This window comes from Dermochelys coriacea, chromosome 2, assembly GCF_009764565.3.
Source record: "Dermochelys coriacea isolate rDerCor1 chromosome 2, rDerCor1.pri.v4, whole genome shotgun sequence".
Classification (NCBI taxonomy): domain Eukaryota; kingdom Metazoa; phylum Chordata; order Testudines; family Dermochelyidae; genus Dermochelys; species Dermochelys coriacea.
In genome coordinates this window covers 118,029,598-118,057,189 of record NC_050069.1, presented here as the reverse complement: position 1 = coordinate 118,057,189, position 27,592 = coordinate 118,029,598, and the positions used below count along the sequence as shown (strand labels likewise).

The window sequence follows — 27,592 nt, the reverse complement described above, 5'->3', positions numbered from 1 at the left end:
TTTTGAACAAGCAGCACAGACTTTAAAAAGCCCTTTCCCCAGTGCAAAAGGAAGGCATCTGACAGAGAGTGACTGTCCCTGCCCACTCTGGAACAGAAGAGGCGACACTTTGTTGTCACTCATTGCAAATAGGTCCACCTCTAGTTGACCCAGCCAGAGAATATAGTCTGAACCAACTGATCCTTTAGGGACCATTGGTGCATCTGAGAGCTGTTTCTGCTGAGATGGGCCACATCTACATTGTTTTCCCCTCCCAGATACAGAGCCACAGGATAGATGTTGTGACAAATACACCAATCCCATAGACTTATCTCCTCACAGAGGAGAACAGAGTAATAATTGTCATCTTTCTTAGCAACAGATTGACAAGAAACATACATGGCTCACATGGATTTAGCTGGCTGTAGCAAACCATCTAAAATGGGTTGGGATACTCTGTTCCTCCAAATATCCGCAAGGATATCAAATACCAGGTGAGAAATCTCTTCTACAGACACTGCAGGAAGATTTAAAGTGGACACTTGGTCCATCAAGTCATGGAACTGTGTAGCATCCTCAGAAGGAGACTGAAACCACCACCACCACCACCACCACCACATGACCATCCAGTGATAAATCTGGTCCATAGTTTCCATATGTTCCTCAGACATTTCAGGCATCACAGTCAGTAATGACAGTGGATTCAGAGGAGTCAGATCTGAATATCTCTGGATTGCCAGATCCTTAACAGATGAAATGTTACCTCTCCATCCACTGGGAGAGTAATTAAAAAATTCCTGAGGTGGCCTCCAATAAGGCCATGGGCCCCAGGATTGCTAGTCTCCCCAGCAACTAGAGCTTGCCAACATGCAGGAGGCAGACCATAGGATGTTACAAAGTGAGCCACTCTGTATGCTTTCTCTGTCTTCCTCCTAGCAAGGGTCCAGGTCTGGATCAAAGATAGAGTATAATGGTGATAGCAGTGGAACCGAAGGGAAGAATGGGGATCTGGCGCTTTGTGGAGACCCCGTATAGGGGTTCTAGGAAGAGGAAGCAAAGAGTGTTACAGGAAAAGACCCACAGTATTTTCTGGCCTCTGCTTCTTTAACAGGGGACAAGGAAGACGACCTTGGGACCAGGGGAAAATGTCTCCTTTTAGAAACCCTGTTTCCCCACTTAGAAGCAATGAAGAAGGTGAACCTGAGCTGCTACGGTGACAGAGCTCTCCAGAACCGAGGATGTAGCTGGAACTGACCTGGGAACAATGGTTCCAAAGAAGTGACATCAGATCCAACATTTAACACAAATCCATTTCCTTTGCTACCAAAGATGGATCTCCATTTCAGAGCTGCAGCAGTCTTGTCAGACTTGAACAGATCTGATAGCACTGATGCACATGAACCAGCACTGCTAACAGCAGCCATTTTGTCTTTATCCCGTGACAGACAGAACCAAAGGCACTGATGGCCCAGATTCTGATACAATCAATCAAATCCATCTTCCTGGATTCGGAAGTGGAAGTCAGAATTGGCACTAGTCCTGCCAGCTGCAGGGGATTCATCAGGGTCAGATAACTGGGAGGAACAAGGTAAGGCACTGGTGAGGGTAGCTGAACTCTGTTGACCACTCTTCTGGGACTAGGACAGTTGTATCTGACCACATTACCCTTGGTTTGGACATGGGTAGCCTCAGGGGCTTGACTGAGGAGCTACAGGAACTGAATTAGACCACAAATGGGTTGCAGCTTCTTGGAATCTTAGAGCCAGTTGGTGCTAGTAGCCATAGGGGCAGAGCTTGGTCTCTTAGACCGATGATCTGAAGCCTGATTGGGTCCAGAAGATTCAGCCTCAAGGCCTTCCTTTGGAAGGAAGAGCTGCAAGTGAGTCTCCCCAGGAGCATTTTTCTCCCAGGCACATGTGGTCACTGAATGCTGGGAGGAAGAGTACTTCTGGAGAAACAAAAGAAGCTGGGATTTAAGTAGCGCCATAACCCAGAACCACAAAAAAACCTTATATACTACTAACTACTGAACGAGCTTAACACTATTTCTAAGCGGAAAGAAACTATGGCTTCAAAGAAACTGGAGTGATTCACATGCATCCAGTTGGAAGGTATTGGGTTGGGGAGGGCGCTCTGTCACCTTTATAGCATTGCTCTCAGTGCATTACGTTGGTGAGGGGAGATGCAGAGGAGCACGTGTGTTCTACCTGACACTGCTAGAGAGAGGTTTTAACACAAGGCAGTGCAGTACCCATAAGTGGGAATACGTAGATTTGCTCAAACAATAATAATTTATTCTTTAGATCACAGAATGGGAGATCGTGTGTCACAACAGACTGGAAAATGATTTCTAGTCCATACCTTTCACAAAGTATTAGCTCTGTTTGGAAGGTGGGAGTTAGATGCATCTCTTAAAATAATGCCAGAGGGTAAGCTGGTTCTTTCCCACTCTATTTATTTAAATATGATGTCATTTAAAAAGACTGATACTCTGTGGGCTCAGGTTGTGAATTCCAATAGACTAGTAAATGTAAGTTTGCAGGTATTCAAAGCATAATATTATCCACCCACTTTCAACTGTTTGCTCCATTAGGTCATATTGGTGGTGCAAGTCTCTCTTATTTGCAGTTCCTCTCCACTGGACACACATGCACACAGTTATTTGTGAGATGGAATGGTTGAGTTGCCAAAACATCCAGTTTGAAATGCGTAGATTCCCAGGACCACAAGTCTGAATCTTACTAGATTTGACTATCCTTTCTCCTGCTCAGATAGCCACACTGGACCTTCCCCTTCTCCAGAAAAATTGACAAAACTACCAGGATCTTTCCTAAGGTTCACCTCACTGAGTTTTGTAAGAAGCAATCCCTCCCAGGGCAGGGTTTTGGAGGTCCATGGCATTGGGTAATGTCCCAAACTCACAGATTTCCACTCTATACTTAAATCATCAGAACTGGCTCTAGCTCCCTCAGACCTCACACAGCCTCTCTCGTGTGGAACAAGGAAGCAGGACAGGACTGTCGAGAGACTGCTGAAAATAAAGGACAGCCCAGATTAATGGGAGCAAAAAATCTAAGCAGATGCTACTGTACCTGGAAGTGCCTTAATGTAGGAAGGACTAACAGCACCAAATACAACACTTTATGCTTTTTCTTCTTTTAAAAGGCATTTATTTAAAATGATACTATGGTTAAAATAATTTTTTTCCCATGACTATTACCATTTTCTATAGCACATATATGGCAATGGGAGTGATGGGTTTCAAAAAGAACACAAATACCAGGCTTTTTCTCTACCACTCAACCCTAATGTTGAAATACTTTTAAAAGATCACTTTTACGTTTTAATTAAATATTGTGTAGCATTGTATAGCAATCTGGTTTGTGCTAATTCTAGGATGTGCTATCACTATGGGATAATTAAAAGGGTCAGAGGCATCCTCTGACAATAGCCCACCGCTTTAATTCAAGCCATTTCAGACAACTTGATCCACTGCTTATACAATGGTGGCAGCGAAAAATGCACCTCTGAGGCAGCTAGTGATGTCAGCCTCCACTTCGGAAGCACATTTAGCTTAACTTTTATTTTAACAAAATCTACAATGGCAACAACTCTTCTTAGAATTTATCAGATGTATCATCATAGTAGCAAGAAGCACTTGTAGCACTACTGGTCCTCAAAAAAGAAGGCAAAATACTGCAGGTAAGAAGTATAGCTTTTTGTCTAGAATATCTGTAGTTTGTTCCAACACACGTTTCACTACTTACTGGTACAAAAGCTACCATATAGTTATTTTGGGATCCAATTATATATCATCCTCCAGCTTATCCTTGTGAATGTGCTAGCATGATTAAGGAACATTTGCCTCTCTGTTTGAAAGCAGTCATACTCACATTGCCATCTACCACCACGTACCTGCAAATTTCAGAGTCCAGGGTGTGCAGAGAGCTAAAACACCCTTTTCAGTTGGAGAATTAACTCCTCTGAATGAAATGAATCATGGGTGATAATGTTTTCACTTATTTTCTCCATTTTAATATAAGTTATTAGAGAGACAAATTTGGTCAAGGAAATTTTTTAAAAAATATATATTTTATAAATAAAAGTCAGTGAAAATGTGATATTCTAATCACAAGTTATTGGATGTGGAATTTCTCTTAAGAGGTATCATCTAGGGTTGGTATAAGTGGGAGCAGAATCTATGCGAGTCTCACTTCCTCTTCCCCCTACTAAAAATAAAAAGTCTGCTTAGGCATCAAAGAGATTAGAGGTCCAGAACAGCTGAACAGAGGACTTTTAAATTTTATTTTTTAAACAAGGTGTTGATCAATATTATAAAAATAAAAAGCATCATGACTATTCTACTATTGGTCTAAGTAATACTTTTAAGCAGGCTATTAACACTGTAGAAGCAGTTTTTTCACCATCCTTCAAGTAGAAGTATTGCTTTCTTGCTGTGTAGGTGTCAAAACAGAAAGCTCATCTTAAAATTTAAGGAAAATTCCAGTGAGTATAGGATATTCTACCCACTACTTCTAGTTACATAGAAGAATAAATCAATATAGTTTAGACTCAGACTACTAAATATAAAAAAGTGTTAACAATCAAGCAGAAAGCTACCACCTTAGTCTGATACAAAGCAGGATTGAAAACATCAGCTTCATCATTCAAATATAGCAAAAGTCAAAGGCCTGATCCAACTCCCAGTAGAGTCCACTGGAATTTTTTTTAAACCCAACTTTAATGGGAGTTGTATCAGTACTCAAAGTGATTTTGGAAAGTTTAATTGTTAAGAATTTAAACATTTTAAGCCAGGCTAAACATTTAATTTCTTTTATGTAGTTTACTACCCAACTTTGAAACTCCCTTCATATGCATTTTTTCTTCAAATGAGTGAAACAGATACTTCAAATTCTATACTAATCATTTTCCAATAGAGCCCCTGCTGAGAAATATCATTAGCCTCGTGATAAACCACAGCCTCATTCACTAAACAAATACTGAAAAAGTGACAGGCAAAAAATAAATAAATAAATAAATAAATAAATAAATAATCATACATATATGCATGATGAACTTATTTAGCTATCTAAGCACTACAGTTTTCCTTTAAGTTTTAGAATGAAGCATTTTTTCATCCACCTTGCTAAACCACTCTAAAGTCAAACTGCATGTACTGTTAATTTCAAGAGCTACAGCATAATATACATTTTAAAAAATTAATAAAAAGACTATTGAATAACTTAATAGTGATAAATATTTTTCTTGTAGTCTCCCAGTGAAGTGGGCCAACAAACAGATTAATGTTTGTCATATGTTAAAGATCAACTTTAAGCACTTTTCTTCAAAATATTTCCTAAATGCATAAATTCACAAAACGAGTATTGAGGGGGAATTTTCAAAATACAAAGTACCACTGGCTTTTGAAAATAGTTAACCTTAGGTATTATCATTCATTTAATCTATTTTAGGCTTTCTTGGCCAATGAAATGCAGTCCTAGGCTTAAAATTCTTACTCTTGTGCAGATGTTCAGCATACACCAGTCTTGCAACATCTACATCATTTTTATCAGCCCTCAAGTGGGACATATCAGAGACACAGATAGGTTTATTTTTGTTCAAAACGGAGTGGATCTGATATTATGCATTATTTTATAGGAATAAAATACAAATCAAACTCACTCAGTACCAAATGAGACTTAAAGTACATTTGTCAAACAGTTATTTTGGTTTTGAGGACATTCATTCTTAAAACATTTTGTGGAAGACAGAGTGTTTTCAATTTATCCTTAAAATGAACAAATGCTATTGAGACTCTGGACCCTAAAGACAGGCAACAGTATCTTCTATTTTTCTGATGAAGCACGTAAATCGGGCTCTTAGTTACAGCATCCATTCATGAATGGGTACTTCAGCTTAGAGATATTCCAGAAATCACCTTCCATTTAATAAAGGTTTTCGTTAGTAGGTTCTCCTCACTTTTTATATGTGGAATACTTTGGAGCCATCTATGTTTTTTCCATCCACAACAGAATTAACAACATTCCACCATGCTTCACTGTCAGCAAGTGCTCTTTTCAGTCCAGGTACCTGATGATGATTGATGAAGCTGTCAAGCCTACAGTAGTGGATAGAGCAGTTTGGCAGGAATTCAGTGTTATTGAAAGAAATCTCAAAATACTTATTCCATCTCCTTTGCTAACTTTAATCACATTATCAACATGCTGCCAAGAATGGAGCCTTGACACCAAGCCATAAATTTACACAGGCAACCATTGTCTGCACAGTGCAATTCCAACACAGATAATGAGCAAGTTCTGTTTATTTTTACCTGTTTTTATTTTATATTACATAGTACTTAAAATAATATTTGAAAGATCTTCCTGTCCCTCAAATTAGCTTGCATCAAGTTTCATTCTGTTATTGCATTTAATTTCACTTGGTTTATAAAAGGATAATTAAGCTAAGTTATTCAGTTATATTGCTATTACATGAAGATTTTAAATCAAAAGAAATGATCACGGTGATGACAGGAGCTTGCAAATACTCCTGTTAATCAGAACACAAATTAATACTGCGGATGCTTCACTTTTAATGCCACTTCTCTGTTTTTGTCAGAATGGCAAGCAGGTATCTTTCCTCAACTGTATTAAGTTTATCACAACAGATTTTAGGTAACAAGTCCCAATAAGGTGGGCATTGCTCATCCTACTGAGTGCACCAATGGCAGGATGAATAATTAACGTAAATACTGTACCTGATAAAATGCTAATGGAAGGACTGATATACTTTCAAAAGTTACTTTTAGGTGGTTTGGGCAGGGGTGGGGTGGAAGAGATTCTTAGGAGTGTAATGCTACAAGAAAGCCATGAGCCAGTTACACAGAGAGAAAAACCATTGCTTCCTGTGCCCTCACAGCCACTCTTGTGGTGCCTATTTTAAGAGAGCAATCAATATCTCAACTAGACTTCATAACAATGCAGCTGTAACTGTATCTGAGTAACACATTCTAGCCTTTCAGAATCCACTGTTTTGCAAGACATGCTCGTTTTCTCAAAATAACTGTTAATGAGTGTGTACATCCTAATTTCAGCCAATGGTTTGCATTTATACCTGCTCTCTGTGGCAGGGCTGTGGCCTTATACAGAGATAACAAAAACTAAATTAAGCTTTCTTCCCCGCAGACAAGGCTGTCTTCACAAGCCAAGAAATTCTAGTTTGCAACTCCCTAAATTGATGTAGCCATGGTATAAAGGCAGAACTCCATTTCTAGACTGGCCTGTCCTACAAACTAAGATAGTAATAACACCAATCACCTTGAACAAAATCAGCTTGTAGAGGCACTTAAAGTTGGAGGTATGCAAAACTCTTCTTCCTAAATCAAACTTTTGTTATAGTTACAACAGGATGTGAGGTTTTTTTTACTCTTATTCTGATTAGGCTTTCTGAAAGAACCTCAGTGTTGTTCTGATAAGTCTGAAGCAAAAGAGTACTGGCACAAAAAACTCCAACAACAATGAAAAAGGTCTTAAAAAGAAGAATATTTAGCCAGGTCCTTCTCCATCTCAGCATATTGTTCTTTAAGGCGCTCCATAGCTTTTCTGTGCTCTTCATCCACTTCTGCTCGTTTGTTGTGTTGGTCTTTCATGAACACTTCCCAATGGTCTAGACGCTGCTTTTCACCAGCCATTAGCGTGTCAGTCTGAAGCTGAGAGGAGAAAGGGAAGTTATAGAAATTGTTTCTAGATAAAGACAGTGGGTTAATGCAGATTTGATGACCTTACAAAAGCAAAACATATTAAAGAGACCAGCTTTCATTCCAGCATCAGAAAGTAAAAGTTATATTCATCTAGTCACACTGCACAAATCAAAAGAAAAGTTGTAACCATGCAGCCTCATCACATGATTAATGGCAACTTGCCTCTATTCTAGACTAGTCACAAAAAAAAAAGAAAAAAGAAAAAAAAAATCAAACACTTCCATTTGGCTACAATCCACGTAATTTCTGTTATCTGATATTGGAAGTACTATTCCTAACACTACTCCTGATCTTAGTATGGCCTATCCCACTTGCCCACATTTTGTTTTAAAAAAGTACTTTTGATCACAGGAATATGCTATTTATTGTTTGTAGTCTCCATCTTGGTTATGTACACTACAGATACCTAGAGTGGAAATGGACACAGCGTTATCTTGTTCATTTTGAAAGAAACTGGCTAGACCCTCAGACAGGGAAATTCATCATTTAAGCAAGAATTTTTGGCTATTTCAGGATGGCTTAGAGATTGGAAGGGGAATTGTTTAAATAAACTCTAGCTCATTTAAAAAAAAAAATTTTAGCCCAGTTCTTTCTGACCAGCCAGGGAGCTATGCCTGGCACAGCAAAGACAAACAGGTGATTCTATGGTTTAACAACGCTTTCAAAATACATCTCGTCTGTGTTACAAAAGGCTCATATTGGAAAATATTGTGCCCACTATATTTCACATCTGTGAGAGAGAAATAAAGTACAATTTTAGGGAGTCAAATGTGTTCATTTAGTATGTGTATTTGCGCTGAGGATTCCTAACTTCCCGCACTGGAGCCTAAAGAGAGGTGGTTCTTCAAACATCACAAGGACAAGTGCAAAATGGTTGCCTCTTGTAATGGCTGAAATATCATCACAACTATAAATACAGAGTGCCTCAAAATTTAGTGAAACAGACAAAGATGGGTAACAAAATAGTGTGTACTACTGTACATGTAGTATATTTCAGTCCACCTTTTATTGTGTTAGTTCTATTTTTCTGTTGGTCATACCTTACACATCAACCTCAGTATAAAAAATAGTGTTTTGTTAATTGAAACAAGAACATTTTTAAATATCTCAATGGATATTTTTAAACTGGTAACAAAATAAATGTCTAAAACACTATAATGGTAAGGTTCAATATTACCACCAGAAACAAGTCTTGATGAAGGAGCCTCTAAGGCCAAAGGAAAAAAGAAAGACCATCTTTGTAGTTCTTATTTTCATATTTTGACTTTTGGGAATTGGTAGATTGTTTCTCATTCAGGCAAGAAGTTTTCACTGTACCTAGTGGTTTTTATACATATTTATCATTGGTAATTTTTCCTCAAGCTTCCACATTACTCATTGTTTCTGGTAAATAGGATTCTGTTCACCCCCTTGTCTTGAAAGAAAGATAGTTCTAAAGAAAGGTGAACAGACATTAAAAGATGAGCTTTTACCCAATATTTGTAAGTAATAGTCTCACCTTCTAGTGTTTTATTCCAAGAACAGAGAAATCACAATAACTCTGTACCGCTGTTTTTACATCGGTTCTGTTGATCCTCCATGGGTGACGGTACATCAGCATTTTCTATCCATCAGCTACTATTTTCTATATAGAGTAGTTCAGCATAGGAGTAGTACAATTGTGCAAACTCATATATTCATCAAATATTTTAAGCAAATTAAGATGGATTTATACTACATGGATGTTTAGCTTCTTTTTATTCCTCCACATTATGTATTTAGCTTTTTCATGCAAAAATAAATCATGGTGTCAACATGCTAATTTTACCACATAGCACAGTATCACTCATTGAAAAGTTCTGCATATCTTCTATACAAAACAGAGCAGCTCTTAAAAAAAAAAAAAAAATACCTACCTACAGACCCACCAGAGAGCTGGTATTTGTATACCTTTTCAATTTTTGAAGTGTTAATGAATTGTTTATGCAGTTATTAATACTGTATCTGAATGATTATAGAGCGTCTACCTGTAAGTAACCACAGTTCAGACTGGACTAGACTGCACCCCTGACAACATGGTTTGCAGGAAAACAGCAAGTATTACCATGTTCTGGAGTACCATTTCCACTCACATATAAAGTAATTGAGCTGATAAAACCATTGGACACTTGGGAAGCCTTAGATGTCTATTATATCTAAGGCTCCCCAAATGATTTAGGATACTAAAAATCACTGGTCAAAAGATTGCTTCCTTCCCCATCCTTTTTCCTTCTTCTCCAAAACAGTCTTTCTAGTTTGTCTTGGCCCAAAAGAAATACATTGACAAAGTGATATTAACAGCCAGGCTCTTTGGGTTCCTCAAAAATATGATCAAATAGGATTAAACAATTTAATGCTGAAAAACAATTACTATAATTTTTACCCTTTAAATAAATACAGGCAGTGTACTAATGAGAAAGTAAACATATCTTAACAGAATTGTCCTAAGTTCCATAGAGTAATGATTTTAGGCACAAAATAAAAATGAGTCCAAAGGGTTGTAAACTGATCTGCAATATAGATTCATAGATAGTAAGATACTTACTAAGGTAAGAAGGGACCATTCTGATCATCTAGTCCGACCTCCTGCACAACGCAGGCCACAGAATCTCACCCACCCACTCCTACAAAAAACCTCACCTATGTCTGAGCTACTGAAGTCCTCAAATCGTGGTTTAAAGACTTCAAGGAGCAGAGAATCCTCCATCAAGTGACCCGTGCCCCATGCTACAGAGGAAGGCAAAAAACCTCCAGGGCCTCTTCCAATCTGCCCTGGAGGAAAAGTCCTTCCCGACCCCAAATATGGCGATCAGCTAAACCCTGAGCATATGGGCAAAATTCATCAGCCACATACTACAGAAAATTCTTTCCTGGGTAACTCAGATCCCATCCATCTAATATCCCATCTCTGGGGATTAGGCCTATTTACCCTGAATATTTAAAGATCAATTACTTACCAAAATCACATTATCCCATCACACCATCTCCTCCATAAACTTATCGAGTAGAATCTTAAAACCAGATAGATCTTTTGCCCCCACTGCTTCCCTTGGAAGGCTATTCCAAAACTTCACTCCTCTGATGGTTAGAAACCTTCGTCTGATTTCAAGTCTAAACTTCCTGGTGGCCCGTTTATACCCATTTGTTCTTGTGTCCACATTGGTGCTGAGCTTAAAGAATTCCTCTCCCTCTCCTGTATTTATCCCTCTGATATATTTATAGAGAGCAATCATCTCTCCCCTCAACCTTCTTTTAGTTAGGCTAAACAAGCCAAGCTCCTTAAGTCTCCTTTCATAAGGCAAGTATTCCATTCCTCGGATCATCCTAGTAGCCCTTCTCTGTACCTGCTCCAGTTTGAATTCATCCTTTTTAAACATGGGAGACCAGAACTGCACACAGTATTCCAGGTGAGGTCTCACCTGTGCCTTGTATAATGGTATTAAAACCTCCTTATCCCTACTGGAAATGCCTCTTCTGATGCATCCCAAAACCGCATTAGCTTTTTTCACAGCCATATCACATTGGCAGCTCATAGTCATCCTATAATCAACCAATACTCGAAGGTCCTTCTCCTCTTCCGTTACTTCTAATTGATGCGTCCCCAACTTATAACTAAAATTCTTATTAATCCCTAAACGCATAACCTTACACTTCTCACTATTAAATTTCATCCTATTACTATTACTCCAGTTTACAAAGTCATCCAGATCCTCCTGTATAATATCCCGATCCTTCTCTGAATTGGCAATACCTCCCAGCTTTGTATCATCTGCAAACTTTATTAGCACACTCCCACTTTTTGTGCCAAGGTCAGTAATAAAAATATAAATAGAGACTTGAAGATATGAATACTATACATTTTAAAAATCAGAAAACAAAAGATGACATTAAAACTAGCCTATGCCACAGCAAACAAGCAGGAATGATCGGGTGACAGACAGTACACAGTAGTGTGTTCATTCTCTCCACCCATATAGTGATGTGGAAATTTCAACCCAAAAAAAGACTCAGTGGTTTGGGATACTGAGCCTTTCACTTCTAGATCACAGGTTCAAGCACTGATCTAACTCAGTAAAACCCTAAATCCTTGCTATTTGATGGCTGTTGAGTGACCTGTATAAAATGAGTTTATGGTCTCAAGAGGACAGGTACCCATATCACAAAGAACACTGCCTTGGCATACCTTTGGCAGTCTCAGCAGGTAAAAATGGAAGGCCTGGACAGGAAGAATGAATTATCCTCTTTCTGCTCTATTTGAAGGCCCAGGCACACAAGGTGGGGATGTATGCAGAAGCTTGCATTGCTGCCTCCTGTGAATGGAGGATTTGGGTCTCCAGGGCTGTCAGTCCTGTACATTTGACACATGCTACAATTTAAAAAAGCATGTAGCCCATATTCTCTTCTACTGTCTCAGGGAATTCCCTCCCCCACCACCAAGACTCCCTCAGCCTTAATTCTAACATTTTATTCACTAAAAGAAAAGGAGTACTTGTGGCACCTTAGAGACTAACAAATTTATTTGAGCATAAGCTTTCGTGAGCTACAGCTCACTTCACTGGATTCTTACACTGAATGCATCCGATGAAGTGAGCTGTAGCTCACAAAAGCTTATGCTCAAATAAATTTGTTAGTCTCTAAGGTGCCACAAGTACTCCTTTTCTTTTTGCGAATACAGACTAACATGGCTGCTACTCTGAAACCTTTCATTTTATTCACTGACACCCAAAATATCCCCATCAATGCACCTACAAAATGACATTCTAATTTACCCAACTGCTAGCTCTGTCATTAATACTCTCACTTCTGGCCAGGAAATTCAACATTAATCTCAACATAAGAGCACAACAGGACTATGTACATTACTAAGCCTTTACAGGAAGCTTCTTGTCTGTGCAGCGGGTCTTAAAGAATGACAGCATGAGCAATAAGCAGAAGGTTCTCTGGTACGTGACTTAATTTTGCTTGGTAAATTGATATTCACCTATGATGAAAAATCCAAAAGAACTGTACAACCTTAAGGTATACTATAAGTCACATACAGCAACTTGAAACTACTCTGTTCATATATCAAGTGAAGCAACAAAAAAAAAAAAAGGTGGCTTTTATCTCGCATATCGCACAGAGATTATTACTATTTATTCTCCCCTTAATGGTTTTATGGAAATTTTCCAGTCTTGGTAACTAACACTGTTTCAAAAGAACCAGAAGGGAGAAAGAATCTTTCACTAAACACGGTTTAGTTACTGCACAGATAAACACTAGGAAGCTCTCTCAGTAAAATTCAGAAACAACGATACATTCTATACTAACAACCTAGAGGAATTAGTACACTAGCTCCCTTTAATACTGTACTACATGCAAAAAAGGGTTATATTATTCCCTATATCATCTTTAAACAAAATACTTAAGTACATTACCGTTAAAAACACCTAATCCCCAAAGGAGGGAAACTGCAAGTAAAGTAGTTTATTAAAATGTGAAAATCCACTTCACACTTTCCAACAACATCCTTAAGTGACCAGAGAGATTTAAAAGCTTTTCAACACAGATATTATCAATCATATACTATACTAGAGATATACACATGAATTTTCTTCAAAAATACACTGCCCCACACCCAAACCACCTCCAATTAACTGATCTACAAGGAATACTTGACAGGTTTCAGAGTAGCAGCCGCATTAGTCTGTATCCCCAAAAAGAAAAGGAGTACTTGTGGCACCTTGGACACTAACATTTATTTGCATCCGATGAAGTGAGCTGTAGCTCACGAAAGCTTATGCTCAAATAAATTTGCTAGTCTCTAAGGTGCCACAAGTACTCCTTTTCTTCTTAAGGCATACTTGAGTGGCTCTTAGAATAAACAGGTGAATTTTCACAAGTCAATGTTATTAGGCGATATCATAAATTCTAGGTACAACAAAACATTATACAATTCATCATTACCATATTTTAAGATTTAAGGCAAGTTATATTTTTGTGGCCATCAAAAATTTTTACTTTTGTGTTAAGAGCCTAGGCACAAGTCAGTTTTGTGCTGGCATGGCAAATTTTCATTACAGTTTTGCAAGATAGTGGAAAAGTACTAAGTTATTTTCATCTTAAAGGAATGTTATTTCCAACTGAGATATTCTCTTCCTTGGGAACCTTCAATACCCCACACTTTCACTTTATATTTCTCGCACCTTAAAGTCAAACCACTTGCAAGCCTAGGGCATAACCTTAATCATATGTATTAATTTATAAGCTAGACAAAGTACTAACCTCTTAGTGCTGACAATTAAGACTCCCTTTTGTACTAGTTGATTTTCACATCATGCTGAGTAAAAGCTACACAGCACAAGGATTTTACAGTGCACATCATTAAAAGATGACTGATCACTCAAGATATGCAATAATCTCGCTGACAAATACAGCCTCTCCTATTGCTAATGTAAGCTAAAATTTCTAAAAAAAAAAGTTAGAGTGTTTGTATACTAGAGTTTATTGACACAGGTATGACATCAGGCAGCCAAACTTTATGTCCAGAGATTTAAATCATCTCAGTTTGTTTATATGAGCACTTACTCGAGTTCTCTTATGAGTTAAAACAAAAACTGTGATGAATAAAAATGTTAGAAGTTTTAATGTTTCATTCTGCAATTGCTATAGGTTGTCAGAAATACCAGGAAGTCTGGCATTCAGGAAACGTTTACTAGCTCACTGTGCAACCTGAATACATCACCACTTCCCTCTTCTTCAGTTATGTCAGCTGAAAAACTAGTTAAGAAAAGATCTCACTGTAGAAAGGATAAAGACAGCTCAAACGAACTATCCTTTGTCAAAACAATGAGGAGTCCTTGTGGTACCTTAGAGACTAGCCAATTTATTTGGGCATATGCTTTCGTGGGTTAGAACCCACTTCATCAGATGCATGGAGTGGAAAAATATAGGAGCAGGTATAACTACATGAAAAGATGCGAGTTGCCTTACCAAGTGTGAGGTCAGCCGAATGAGACAAATCAATTAACAGCAGGATACCAAGGGAGGTAAAATTACTTTTGAAGTGGTCATGAGAGTGGCCCATTTCAGACAGTTGACAAGAAGGTGTGAGTAAAACAATAGGAGGAAATTAGTATTGGGGAAATTAGGTTTGGGTTTTGTAATGCCTCCCAGTCTTTATTCAGGCCTAATCTGATGGTGTCCAGTTTGCAAATTAATTCCAGTTCTACAGGTTCACGTTGGAGTCTGTTTTTAAAAAGTTTTTTTGTTGAAGAATTGCCACTTTTAGGTCTGTTATTGAGCGACCAGGGAGATTGAAGTATTTTCCTACTGCTTTTTGAATGTTATGATTCCTGATGTCAGATTGTGTCCATTTATTCTTTTGCGTAGAGACTGTCCGGTTTGGCCAATGTACATGGGAGAGGGGCATTGCTAGCACATGATGGCATATATCACATTGGTAGATGTGCAGGCAAACAAGTCCCTGATGGTGTGGCTGATGTGGTTAGGTCCTATGATGGTGTCCTTTGAGTAGATGGTGACCTCAATGAATATTGTTACTTGTACGTAGATCCATGTGTTGAAGAAATACCCCACTGTTTCTGACCAGAAATAAATGGCCAACAAAGGAAAGCTAGCCTAGTTTGTTTAAAATAAAGAAAACTGCAATTAAAACAAGAATATACTACAGAAGATACAAGATGGTTACTTACCAGCATGACTGTAGTTCCTACCTGCACAGTTCCATGGTGTAGGAATATGTACACCCAAACATGCAATTTCAAAACTTTCCAACAGCAGTGTCCACTGGAGCTGGGTATCCATGTGTTTAGGTCTTTATGCTTCCCCATTTGAGAATATACCAGCATAGCACCAAATGCCACTCAGTTTCTTCCATTCACTAAAGAATCTATTGTAATACTCTGAAATAGTGGGGAAGGAGGATGGGAATTGTGGACCCAGGCAGTCAATTTTCTTAAAGAACCAGTTAGTATGGTGAGTATCTATTTTTTCCTTCTTTGAAAATGTGTGCAAGTAGGTGAGTGACTGGCAGCTCCCTAGACCACAATGAGGAGGGTCTGAGGACTGCTTCAAAGAGATTATAGGTCTAACTCTTCCAAGTTGAGTCTACAAATCTAAATGCTAACTCCAGTGAGTAATGCTGTAAAATATGGATACAATTCCAGGTAGCAGCTTTGGATGTACCCTATATGTTGGAGATGTTTGAGACATGCTGTACCTTAGACATGGAGGAATACAATCCTCAGACCAGTTGGCATTAGCATCCCTGCTTACTCAAGTGTGGATGCAGAGTCTGATCCAATTTGACAGTCTTGGAGTGGAAGTTCACTGGCACCTGGCATAGTCTTCATGTGCTATACAGACTCTGGGTGACTTACAGAACAAGTTAATCTTACTCAGATAAGAATTCAGAGTCTTCTTGACATTTAGACAAAGCAACTTAGCGTTCCCACATGTATCTGGGAAACAGGTGAAAGCAGAGGTTTACCACAAGCATGTTAACAGACTGATTTAAGTGGAAATCAAGAGTCAATTTAAAAAGGGAACTTAAGGTAAGAGAGAACATGGTAGGTAGGTGGTAGGTCAACCATTAGTGTCTGCATCTCATAAGCTCTTTGGACCAATGTGATTATCATTAAGAACAGTCTCTAGTAAGATATGGTACAGAGAGCAATCAAGCCGCATGTCAAGGGGTTGGTTCTATTAGTTTGGCAAGCATATTTAAGTCCCAAGATAGCATTAGCTCCCAGACGGAAGACAAACACATGAAGCTGGCATTTTAGGAATCCTGGCACTGTAGCACATGAGAAAATACATTAATTCCTGAATTGAAGGATAAAAGGCTGAGATTGCAGCCAAGAAAACTCTTTACAGAGTTGAGGGAGAGAAATGATTGTTTGAGATGAAGGCAGTATGGAATAAAGAACACAAAAGACTGCTGAGAACCAGAACCTTTATCTTGCCCAGATGCAGAAATACTTCACGGAGTAGAAATATCTTGTGGAAGATTTCTTGATGTCCAGCAGCTGACCAAATACATCCAAATTAGACCAAAGATTATCCAAATTATGCATCCGATGAAGTGAGCTGTAGCTCACGAAAGCTTATGCTCTAATAAATTTGTTAGTCTCTAAGGTGCCACGGGTACTCCTTTTCTTTTTCCAAATTACTAATTAACAAAAGCTCTCTCGCTCTCTTGTAGTTAGTGCTGGATTCCACTTCCCTGCCAGTACCTACAGGAGGCAGAACAAAATTGAGGGGGTCTTTGGAAAGCAGGGGCTAGTCCCTCCTCAACTGTCCAATCAGCTTTGATTCTAACCCCTACGTCTATATACAGGCTACACTGAGGATCTGTGGACCTAGCCCTGAAAGAGAATACAAGATAACCACCCAGTTAAGGAACATTTATGTGCTGAGTACTCCTGCTAATCAGCCTGTACTGTTAATATGGTGGTACAAACTGGATTTTATGGAAGGAAAACTCATGTGCATCACAGTTCCAATGCTAATGTTGACTTAAAAAAAATGCAGAGACTTGTCAAAGGAGTAACGTTAGCCTAGCAGTCTAGTGGCTAGGCATTTCAGGTCAGCAGGAGCTAGACGACAGCAATCAGATTCTTCATGTGCTGGAGTGCTTCACAGCACTCTTTCAGCTAATCTGGTTTATATCTGTGGTCATCAACTCTTTGAAGTCTGTGGATGCCATAGGGCAGTGGTGCTCAAACTTTTCCAGTTGCACTCCTCCTGCCCCCTACAAGTAACAGAATCTGTCTGCACCCCCTCCATTACTGCACAGCCAAGGCTTCCTCAGCAGTGGAGCTTGGGCTGAGGGTGGAGCTGGGGACGGAACGGGGGATGGGGGAGGAGCTGGGTCTAGAGGTAGAGCTGGGTTGGGGGCAGAGAGAGAGAATGAGGGCAGTGCTGGACTGGAGTCGGAGTGCTGCGCTCCCTCCTCAGCCCCTTGGGGGCTGGCCCAGGCTTGGAGGCAGAGCAGGACTGGGGTCTGAAGAAGGTTGAAGGAGGAGCAAGGCTGGGGGTGGAGCTGGTCTGGAAGTGTGGCGCTCCCTCCCTGACCCAATGGGGGCTGGCCTGGGCACCACCATGCGCTCCCCAAATGTTCGTCTGTGTCCCCCCAGGAGGACGCACCCCACAGTTTTGGGACCTCTGGCTTAGGACAACTGGGGTACTGGAGTGGGAGCCTTACAATGTTAATTTGTAATTTCAGCAATGCCAGCAAGAAATATCCTGAATACTTTATTTCCAGAATTTTCAAATTTTATTTTTTTTTGACTCCCCTACAAAGCCAAAGTTAAATTTAGAACAGATTATAAAAAAAAAAAAAAAAAAAAAAAATCTAATGTGCCACAGAAGCAAAAAAAAAAAATTTAACCCAAGCGTTTGATATTTTTCTGTCGATATTTAAATTCGAGTGACAACCAAACCAAAGGATCTTTATGGAATTCTGCACATGTGCAAATTCAGACTGCCCAAATGAGAACCAATGTTTTCCAAAGCTTATTCTTCCTGTCTTAAGGGATAATAAATATTTGAAGACTGGGAGATCTGGATGGAAATTCAGCTACCTCTGGACACAGAATAACAAAACAGAGTAGGCTTAACATGTAAATACTACAACCTTTGTGGGAAGCTGTGCTTCCACTGCCTATATATTCTGAAAGGAAAGGGAAATAAATTAAAAATGAAAATCTACTAGTGTTCTAAAATGTTAATATGAGCATATACTATAAAAATACTGGCTTTATATAGGTAAAGTACCTGAAGATCTTAATATACTGATTTACTAGGCAGTGAAGTTATTAGATTTAGTAGTTAATCACTATGGGTATTGGAGGGAAGGGGAAGTAAATGAGAAAGCAAACATCATATTCTGTTAATACTTATGTATACATTAGTTTTTCATTATTTCCCCAACTGAGGTGTGTAATGTTACTATGTCATGTAGTTTCTGCAACATCTATATTCACCAGGTCAAGGAATTGTGTGTAGCATGGGAGGTTTGCATTTTGGAAGTCACTCCCTTCTATAATAATGCAGGGAACTTCCACAGATAATTAGAATAGTAGATATTAGATAATTAGTGGCACATTCCTAAGCATATAAAACTTAAGATAGTTAACTTGAAGTTTCTTTACAATATCGGTACTTCAGCTGTGAAGCATCTATTACAAATAACAAAACTAAAACTAAAAATGCATCAAGCACTTTGAATAAATTCATTCATGTACTAGGAGCTAGAAGGATTAGACTTTCTGTAATCTTCAAAAAAGTCAGCACATCTAGAAAACTCCTTCTGACTTACTAAATTCAAAGCCTTTACTACTGCAAAGTTATAAATGATGCCTACATTTTTAAAGTGCAGTTATAGTAATAAAAGTGACTATGAAAACAGCACCTTTTCTCCTCAGATTTGTTCCTTATAAAAACTATTTACTTTTCTATAAGATTTTTCTACTTTTTATTTCTGTTAGCATTGCGGAACCAATACAGCTATTGGAACGCGAGTGTGATTATATTCTTGCCCAGACACAACCAGCAGAATAAACGCATACACCCCCCACGTTCCCAGGAGAGTGGGGGTATTTTTAGAGAAAAGTTTTAAAACTTTCAATTGCAGATTCTGGATTGCAGATAATGATGAATAAACTAGAAATAACCAACTTGATTTTCAAATCTCACCGTAAGTTTACAGGGCTTCCAGTCAGAAAAGACATTTTAACTTGTAAACTGACAATGTTTGACATGGGATAAGAGACACAAAGAATGAACTCACTGTAATGTGTTTTTACAGAGTAGCTTTTCGAAGTATAATCTAATTTTAACTCTTCACTTCTGTATTGTCGTTTGTGCAATCCTAATTCAACAACATGAGACTGCCTGTACAGAAAGTCTTTCACTGTATAGAAAAAGCTTTGTGAAAGTTCTATCATTTAAATCCTTAGTTCCCAAAATGCAAGTTAAAATAGAGCGCTTGCCAATTTTTAATGCTACTGTTCCAAAAAAGCAAATAAGTCAGACCTAAGTAAAAATAAGACGGCACTACCTACTAATCACAATCCAACGATTAAAGAATCCACACACAAGAAGCCCCATGATTTTCTTTACAGATTATTTGGCCACAGTATAATGCATCATCATATATGTAATAAGTTGAATCCTGACCTAAATTGTTGTGTGTTGACATCTTAGATACAAGGATACAATACTACATGACATGCCAATGCCTCCTGTGGCAAATTGCTGGTACGATTATGATGGGTCCCACACTTCCTCTTCTTGGAGGGGAAAGGGGGGTTCAGGGCGCAGTTTCCTTCCCCTGAAGTAGGATATCTACTGTCCCACTAGTAACCCAGAGAAGGGTAGTGGAGAGGGAGGGACCCGGGCCCACCCTCTACTCCAGGTCCCAGCCCAGGGGCCTTAGGGATAGTGGTAAACTACTTGAACTAGTACTTGCTTCCCCTGGGCTACTTCCCTCTCCTGCTTTTCAGCTTGTGGGGCTTCCTGCCCTCTCTCTCTGCACAAGTTGGGTGTCTCTTTACCTAGGGTCTTGGTCTTCTAGCCAGCTACAGCACTTCTACAAACTCTCCTCTACTTTAACTCCTTCAAACTGCTCTCTGCTCCAACTCCTTCCCCGTCTGATTGAAGCAGGGGTTTTTTAATCAGGTGACTAGTTTCAGGTGCTCTAATTGGCTTCAGATGCTTTTAAGTAATCTATAAAAACCTTTCTTCCCTCTACAGGGAATAAGGCTTCTCCTCATCCTGGGACTTATATATCTCTCCTTTATCACTCTCCTGCTGCCTTCTGGCCATGCTGTATCACACTCCCTATGTGTGGAAGAACTGAAGTGCAAGTTCACATATGCACACACAACTACACCTGATCAGAACAGAAGTCTTAAATAATTCATAGTATTGTACAATTCTACTCATTTATGTAGCCAAGAATCATTAGGCAAAGTCATATTTTAACTCCTTGGTTAGCTATAAGTAAGAATCTATGTCTTAAGTATTAGACAAGCCAATCATTCCCTGCTGTTCAAATAGGTCCACAGCATTTCATGGCAATGTTTTACTGGGCAAAAATAAAAAAAATTGAAAAAAGCCATTTAAAAAGAAAACATATTGAAAGACACTTTTATATACATTCTGTGACATAACACTGCAGAAAAATTAATGACATTCATGGGAAGAATAAAATATATTTGTATTTAGTTTACCCACAGATAGAAGAAGAAATAATTTTCATGTCCAATTTTTTTAAAATAAAATAATCCTCAACTGTCTTAAATGTACCAAAACAGTTAGATTAGCACCATTTGCAGTTTCTAAGAGACAGTGGCAGGAAAGAGACGACATTTAAAAATAGAAAGCCATGTTATTACCTGTGTTAAATTCTGAAGCTGAAGTGAATTAAGCCACACCAATGCAACTATATTGGCACATGAAAAAGATATTCCATAAGCAAAGCTACATTAAGAGCGTGGGAAGGTTGCACTGTTAGAAACTCAGAAGTCAAGATAGATCAGAGCTAAGGTTATATATGCAACTCCACTATGCCTCCTTGTACATACACAATATTACGGGTTGTAAGATGACTGGGTACCACAGCGACAGGTATGGCATAATAATCCAATAAAAAAAATTAAAAAGTAATAATAAAGAGGAATATATAAATCATATTCTAAAAGTTTGCAACAAATGGGATAAGGGAGATTATTTTATATGGAAAAGAGATATAGACACAAATACTTTAAAAACATTAAGTTTGCAAAGCCAAGCACTCAGAAGACAAGAAATTCTAGAATTAAGATTGCCAGCTCCTGATGCAGGGTTGCATAGTCAAGGAGGCTGTTTGCAGGACCCTTGCCTGATTCTTAGTTTTAATTTTATTAAAATAACTTGAAAAACCTCAGAATTTCTATTGTGCGCAATCATAATAGCCCTCACATATTCATCATCAGGGTTCAAAGGACTTCAAGACCAACACCACAGATCTCTAACCACTTAAACTAAAGGAGCAACTTCTCTGACAGCAGTAATAGGTTATCATCTTCAAGGTGGACCACCCATTAGAGAAGAGAGTGATACTTTAATAGATTTTAAGGCCAGAAGGGACCATCATCTAGTCTGACCTCTTGCATAATACAGGCCATAGAATTTTACCCAGGTTGAACACGTTCTACTATGCTGTACAAATGGCAATTTCTCCTGTCTGTTAATTAATTTGGCAGAATCTGGACTGATTTTCACAGGGACAGCAAAAGGCACCTTACTATCCCTGTATGAAACTTCAAGTTTTTGCTCTACATTGCAAAAAACACTTAATTCTGAATCCTTCCTGCACTATCAAATGTTGCTTAGTGGACAAACAGGGCTCTGCCATTTCTGTCTATCCTGACTCGCTCTTTGCATGTCCTCCGTCATTCAGTCCCATAAGTTTCCTTACGAGTGGTGTTTGGAGACATTCCTTTGGTCAACCCCTTTTGCATATTCTTCCAGCTGTCCAATAACACACACAACATGGTAAAAACAAGGAGTCCTTGTGGCACCTTAGAGACTAACACATTTATTTAGGCATAAGCTTTTGTGGGCTAGAACCCACTTCATTGGATGCATGAAGTGAAAATACAGGAGCAGGTATAAATACATGAAAGTATGGGGGGTTGCTTTACCAAGTGAGAGGTCAGTCTAACGAGATAAATCAATTAACAGCAAGATACCAAGGGAGGAAAAAACTTTTGAAGTGGTAGGAGAGTGGCCCATGCTGTTACTCACACCTTCTTGTCAACTGTCTGTAATGGGCCACCCTCTTACCACTTCAAAAGTTATTTTTGAAGATTTGAAGAGTTGAAGATTCAGTTTGTTCTTTAAGTTGTAGATTTTTGATGACCAAATCTTGTTTAAACTGATGAACACAGCTTCCACCATGCCAATTTGTGATGTTATTTCCTTGTGGGCATTGCCACTGACTTGCACTTTACTATCAAGGTATGCAAATTGACTCACTTCTTGTATTCCTTTGCCTCCTAAATCAAATACTTGTGTTGGGTGTTGCTGGGTTTCTCAGATTTACTTTTCATAAGTATTAACCCTCTCTTTTTTGCGATGCTGGACAGTCTTCCAGTCTTTACTTGCATATTGACTGAACTGTCATTGAAAGCTAGGTCAGTAGCAAAATCGTTATCTTCTAGTGTACTATTGAGACATGTGATACTTGTTCTGAATGTGTTAGGTTTTCTCATAATGAAGTCAATGGCTATGCCAAAAAAAACCAAACAAACCCCAAAAATCCCCACCACATGAAAAACTCAAAACCAAAAACAAACCAAAACCCCCACACTTTGGCAAAGATACCCATTTTCCCCTAACCTCGCTCTTCGAAACAGTTGAACTATTTTTGTTGAAACTATTAAAAAAAGATTCAAACTTAGGCAGAGACCAAACATGGAAAATTTCACCCCAATGTTTAAAATTAAAAGTAATTGAAAATGGGGATTTATACTTGGAAATGTTAGGTAACTTTATCTACAGACACTGCTCGACCTCATACAGAAAATTTTTTTTAGAAAGAAAAAAAGAATATTTGCAATACACAGGCATGTTCTCAAAACTTTTTAATGGATATTTTTATGGTTTCCTACCTATCCTCAAAGATAGAAAGAAAAAAAAATATTCCACAACCTGGAACTATATGACTAGACCACCCAGTGGTGGATGAGGATGAGAGCCTATAGAGTGCTACCTCATTCAATGGACACCTTTGGAGGCACACAAAAAATCATTCTACATCTAAATTAACCAGATATGTATGCACAGTACAAGCACTCCTTCATTTAGAAGTTTCATAATAGTAGCTAAGTGGAATTGTACAAGTGGAGAGAGTGTTTTCAAACTCTAATACCACAAACACAAGATCAGTTTTCATTGGAACACTCAAAGTGCACTTCCCTCTTCAATGAGAAGTATTTCCCCAACTACTTTAATATGCTAACACCAGCCATTTTGACATTAGCATGATAGAAAAAAGCCAAAACAGTTTGTTTTTTAAAACAAACAAAAAAAAAACCCCATGCAATAAGGGAAAGCATTTTGTCCCATTCGCCCCCCTCTCTCTCTCTCTCTCTCTCTCTCAAGTGGCTGAATCATTTCATTCAAATCAAATTAAATAAATAAAAATCACCCTCCCTGATAGTGACCAGACTTGGGAAGTTTCAACCCAGGAAGTTAAAGTTTTACCACACCTTAACAGAAACATGCACACAACCTTAACTGTAGCTGTGATTAGTTCTCCACCTATAAACCTGATGCTTGAGTGGGAAGATATAGTAATATGAACATTCTGAAACAGAGCAAGCCACCTTTTTCAATTTCACTTCAGAAAATAGCAGAACTACAAGAGGCAGTAGGTTCATCTAGTTTCCTATCTACATTTCAGTGTTAGGTACAATGAATCTAAATGTTGGCAGGGCCCATGACATGATACTATTCACACAGTGCTAGTACTCTGCTAGCACTGGTTTGCCATCTCTGCTGATCATGAAAAGCATGACATATTGCAAGGAAAAATCTGAACACCTGCCGATACACACAACTGCACATCTTAGTTCATGTGACTAGGCCAGAATGGCAGCTCTGGCATTTTCTGCATCTCCACATAATTATGAAGTACCATTTTGAAATACAATCATGAAAGGTGAAATGGGAAAATGCAGTACCACCACAGGAAACTAATTTGTTGTACAATTTTCCAAATTTGAGGTTTAGAGTAGATGTAATTCAAACAAGCAACGTGCAGCCCATTGAGGGATTCCAATGATTCACATATTCCTATAATATGGCCTTTCATTAAATAACCAGTGCACAAGCATGAAATGCTTCCTTTTCAACAAGCAATAACATACTCAATGTTTTCAGCTAACCAGGAAAGCTTTACATTTCCATTCTGGTAGATTCGTGAGTGTTTTTTGTTCCACAGAAAATAAAGTTTTTTGTTTTTTTTTAAATTTCTCCCATATGACACAAATACCACACTCCGAGCAAAGAGGGGGAAAATATTCAAAAGGAAATTTTTAAGACATTTCCATACATTTGGAGGGTGAGGGAGGAACCGGTGGCTCTATTAGTCTTTTGCTCCTATAACACAGACTGCTGGCTGCTTTACTCAGCTCCTTCTTACATCTGCAGAAGTCATTCCAAAGGAAGTTGCATTTTTAGTAAATGACAGTTAAAATGTATTCCTAAATCATGTTTTACTGAAGAATTTTTAGTTAGCAAGCAGATTTGCTGTGGATGAGTTTGAGAGTCGTATATTTAGATTTCATTATAAATCCACCCATCTTTCTTTACCTTTCTTTCTTCCTGCTCCCTCTGCTGGAGTCTGAGGATCCTATGGTTGGCTGCTTGCACTGAAACAAACAAATTGCAGTCTATTAATCAGCTACCCTAGCTCAAAAAAAAAAAAAAGCCTGACTGAGAGAGGCTTAAAATCCATGAGGCTACTGGGAGACTATTACTGTGCACAGGAAGACTGTGGCTTTTACTCATGGGGATCACTTACCTTTGCATTGAAAAGTTTTGCCTGTATTTGTAGGAAGCACTCTACAATGCTAACTATGTGGACATAAAGCACTACGTTGCACAGTGTGCTTTCCAGAAACCAAACAGGAAAGGCAGCCAAGTCCTCCTGTACCCATACTCCATAATATTGCTGACAAGTTACCGTGCACTACTCAGCACTGCAGAAAAGATCTAAAAATGTCTTGTAAACCAATAACTAGAACTTGATGGGGTGAACAATAAGTTTTGGTTGTTTCTTTGTTACTTATTTTTTTCCAAATATAATTGATTTAGTAAAAAATTATACAAGGAGAACATTTTTAAATTGGAGCTAGTCTCCTCTACATTGTCATGCTAGCTCTATGGAAATGTGTTAGCAACAGTGGTAACTGTATTTTTAGCCAGTTTCAGACTTGTTTGACATCATATTCTATACATGCTGTGCACAATGGAACAGACTCATTTTTCCCTCAACGGGTGTCTTGCATTCAAGAACACAAAAACTTAGTTTCCTGTAATATTTATATCAGTCACTTATTTATTCTTATAATCATTAAAGCAACAGTACTGCCATATAGTGGAATAGACTGTACAGCTAAGCACTCAAAAGTCAGGTAATTGCCATTTCAAGGTTGCTATGCCCCCTAGTGTGCATATATTTGGATACAGGCTTTACTTACATGACTGCATTCTTTGAGGAGGAGGAGTATGCAAAGTCTAAATATTTTTCTACAATCTTTACTACACATGTCTAATAACTCCTTCTGTGTACTACTCAATGTATGCCAGAGACCGTGCTTATACACATTACAAGTTGATTATAACAAAGTGAAATATTATTGACTTATATAAACTACATAATTTTACAGCTAGATTGAATTTTGTAGTTAATTACCTAATCCCAATTTGTGTCTAAGAAAGGCTGTGCTGCTGGCTAAAATGGAAGTATAAAATTACAGAGGCACTGACAAAGCCAGAAAAATACAGACCTTAGAAGAGAGCATATTTCATAAAGTGTACACCATAAAAAGATATAATTGGTTATAACGATCAAACTAGCACTGTATCCACATACAAGAATGATCTTCTGTCATAATTAGTTGACTATATATACACACACACAGAGAGAGAGAGCGCGCGCGCACATCAATATGCAACTTAAACAAGTTGCAAACAGAAAGTGCATTTTTGCTCCATTTTGGCCCTATCCAATTCCTGTTAATGTTACTTTAAAGCCCTTCCATTGACTTCAGTGCGAGTTTTCAGACCTTAAAAATGCAGCCAAACTTACTGTACAAATGGAAGACGCTGTAGCTTTGGGAGATAGAATACTGGAGGACTGCCCTGGGTTCAATTCCAGGGTCTAACATTAGCCTGTGGGGTTACCATGGGAAAGTCACTTCATCTCTCTGAACCTCCATTTCTCAATCTTTAAAATTGAGATAATGATCTCCTTTGTAAAAGCACACCTTGAGATCGATAGATGAAAAGTGCTCCAAGTTTTTTTTTTTTTTTTTTTTTTTAAATAACCATACACACATAGTGCTGTTTTACAAAGGAGATCATTATCTCAATTTTAAAGATTGAAAAAATGAGCCACAAAAAAGTGAAGTAACTTCCTGTGATCATCCCACAGGATGTCAGAGCCTGGAATTGAACTCACAGCACTGAAGTTCCAGTCCAGTGTTCTAGCTACCAGGCAACACTGCCTGTCATTTACATAGTAAGTTGGGCTGCACCTTTAGGATCTGAAAACTCCCACTTAAGTCAATCGAAAGGCTATAAAGTAACATTAACAGGAACTGGATAAGGCCAAATTAGAGCAGAAATACATATTCTGTCAGCCTTTTTTTAAAGTTGCACAGAGCTGAGAATTAAACATTTGGATGTATAAGACTTATTATACGATAGCAATTTTAGCAAGGATCATATTTTGAGTTCAAATTATTTTAAATTATTCCTTTTAAAATACTGCATCACAAAAAAACCAATAGCTTCTTGCTTACATCTCTTCAACGCTTCATTCAGATCGTCATGCATCACCTGCTCACATTTAGGGAGAATTTGGTCATTTGTCTCATAGATCATGATATTTAGGTTTTCAAGAACTCTCACTTCTCGGAGGCCACGTTTTTCCTGTTAGGAAAGTGAAAAAAGAAAGTTCTTCATGTGTTACATATGTTTTCATTAGCCGATACTGTACTCGTATCTATCTGTAATTATTTAGCTCTAATGGGACTTTTTAAGGTTTGTAACAAC

At 38.3% G+C, this 27,592-nt stretch overlaps 1 protein-coding gene across 1 annotated transcript in view; it reads right to left on the bottom strand.

Moving 5' to 3' along the window:
* Positions 1–6,283: 6,283 nt before the first annotated feature.
* The window catches only part of BLOC1S5 (biogenesis of lysosomal organelles complex 1 subunit 5), a 35,177-nt gene continuing 13,868 nt past the window's right edge, over positions 6,284–27,592 (bottom strand). The window contains exons 3-5 of the mRNA XM_038391635.2: positions 27,340–27,469; positions 25,124–25,182; positions 6,284–7,687 (exon numbers count right to left, since the gene is read on the bottom strand). Of these exons, the coding sequence (XP_038247563.1) occupies positions 7,508–7,687; positions 25,124–25,182; positions 27,340–27,469 (369 nt within the window). The 3' untranslated portion in view covers positions 6,284–7,507. The remainder of the gene's footprint in view (positions 7,688–25,123; positions 25,183–27,339; positions 27,470–27,592) is intronic.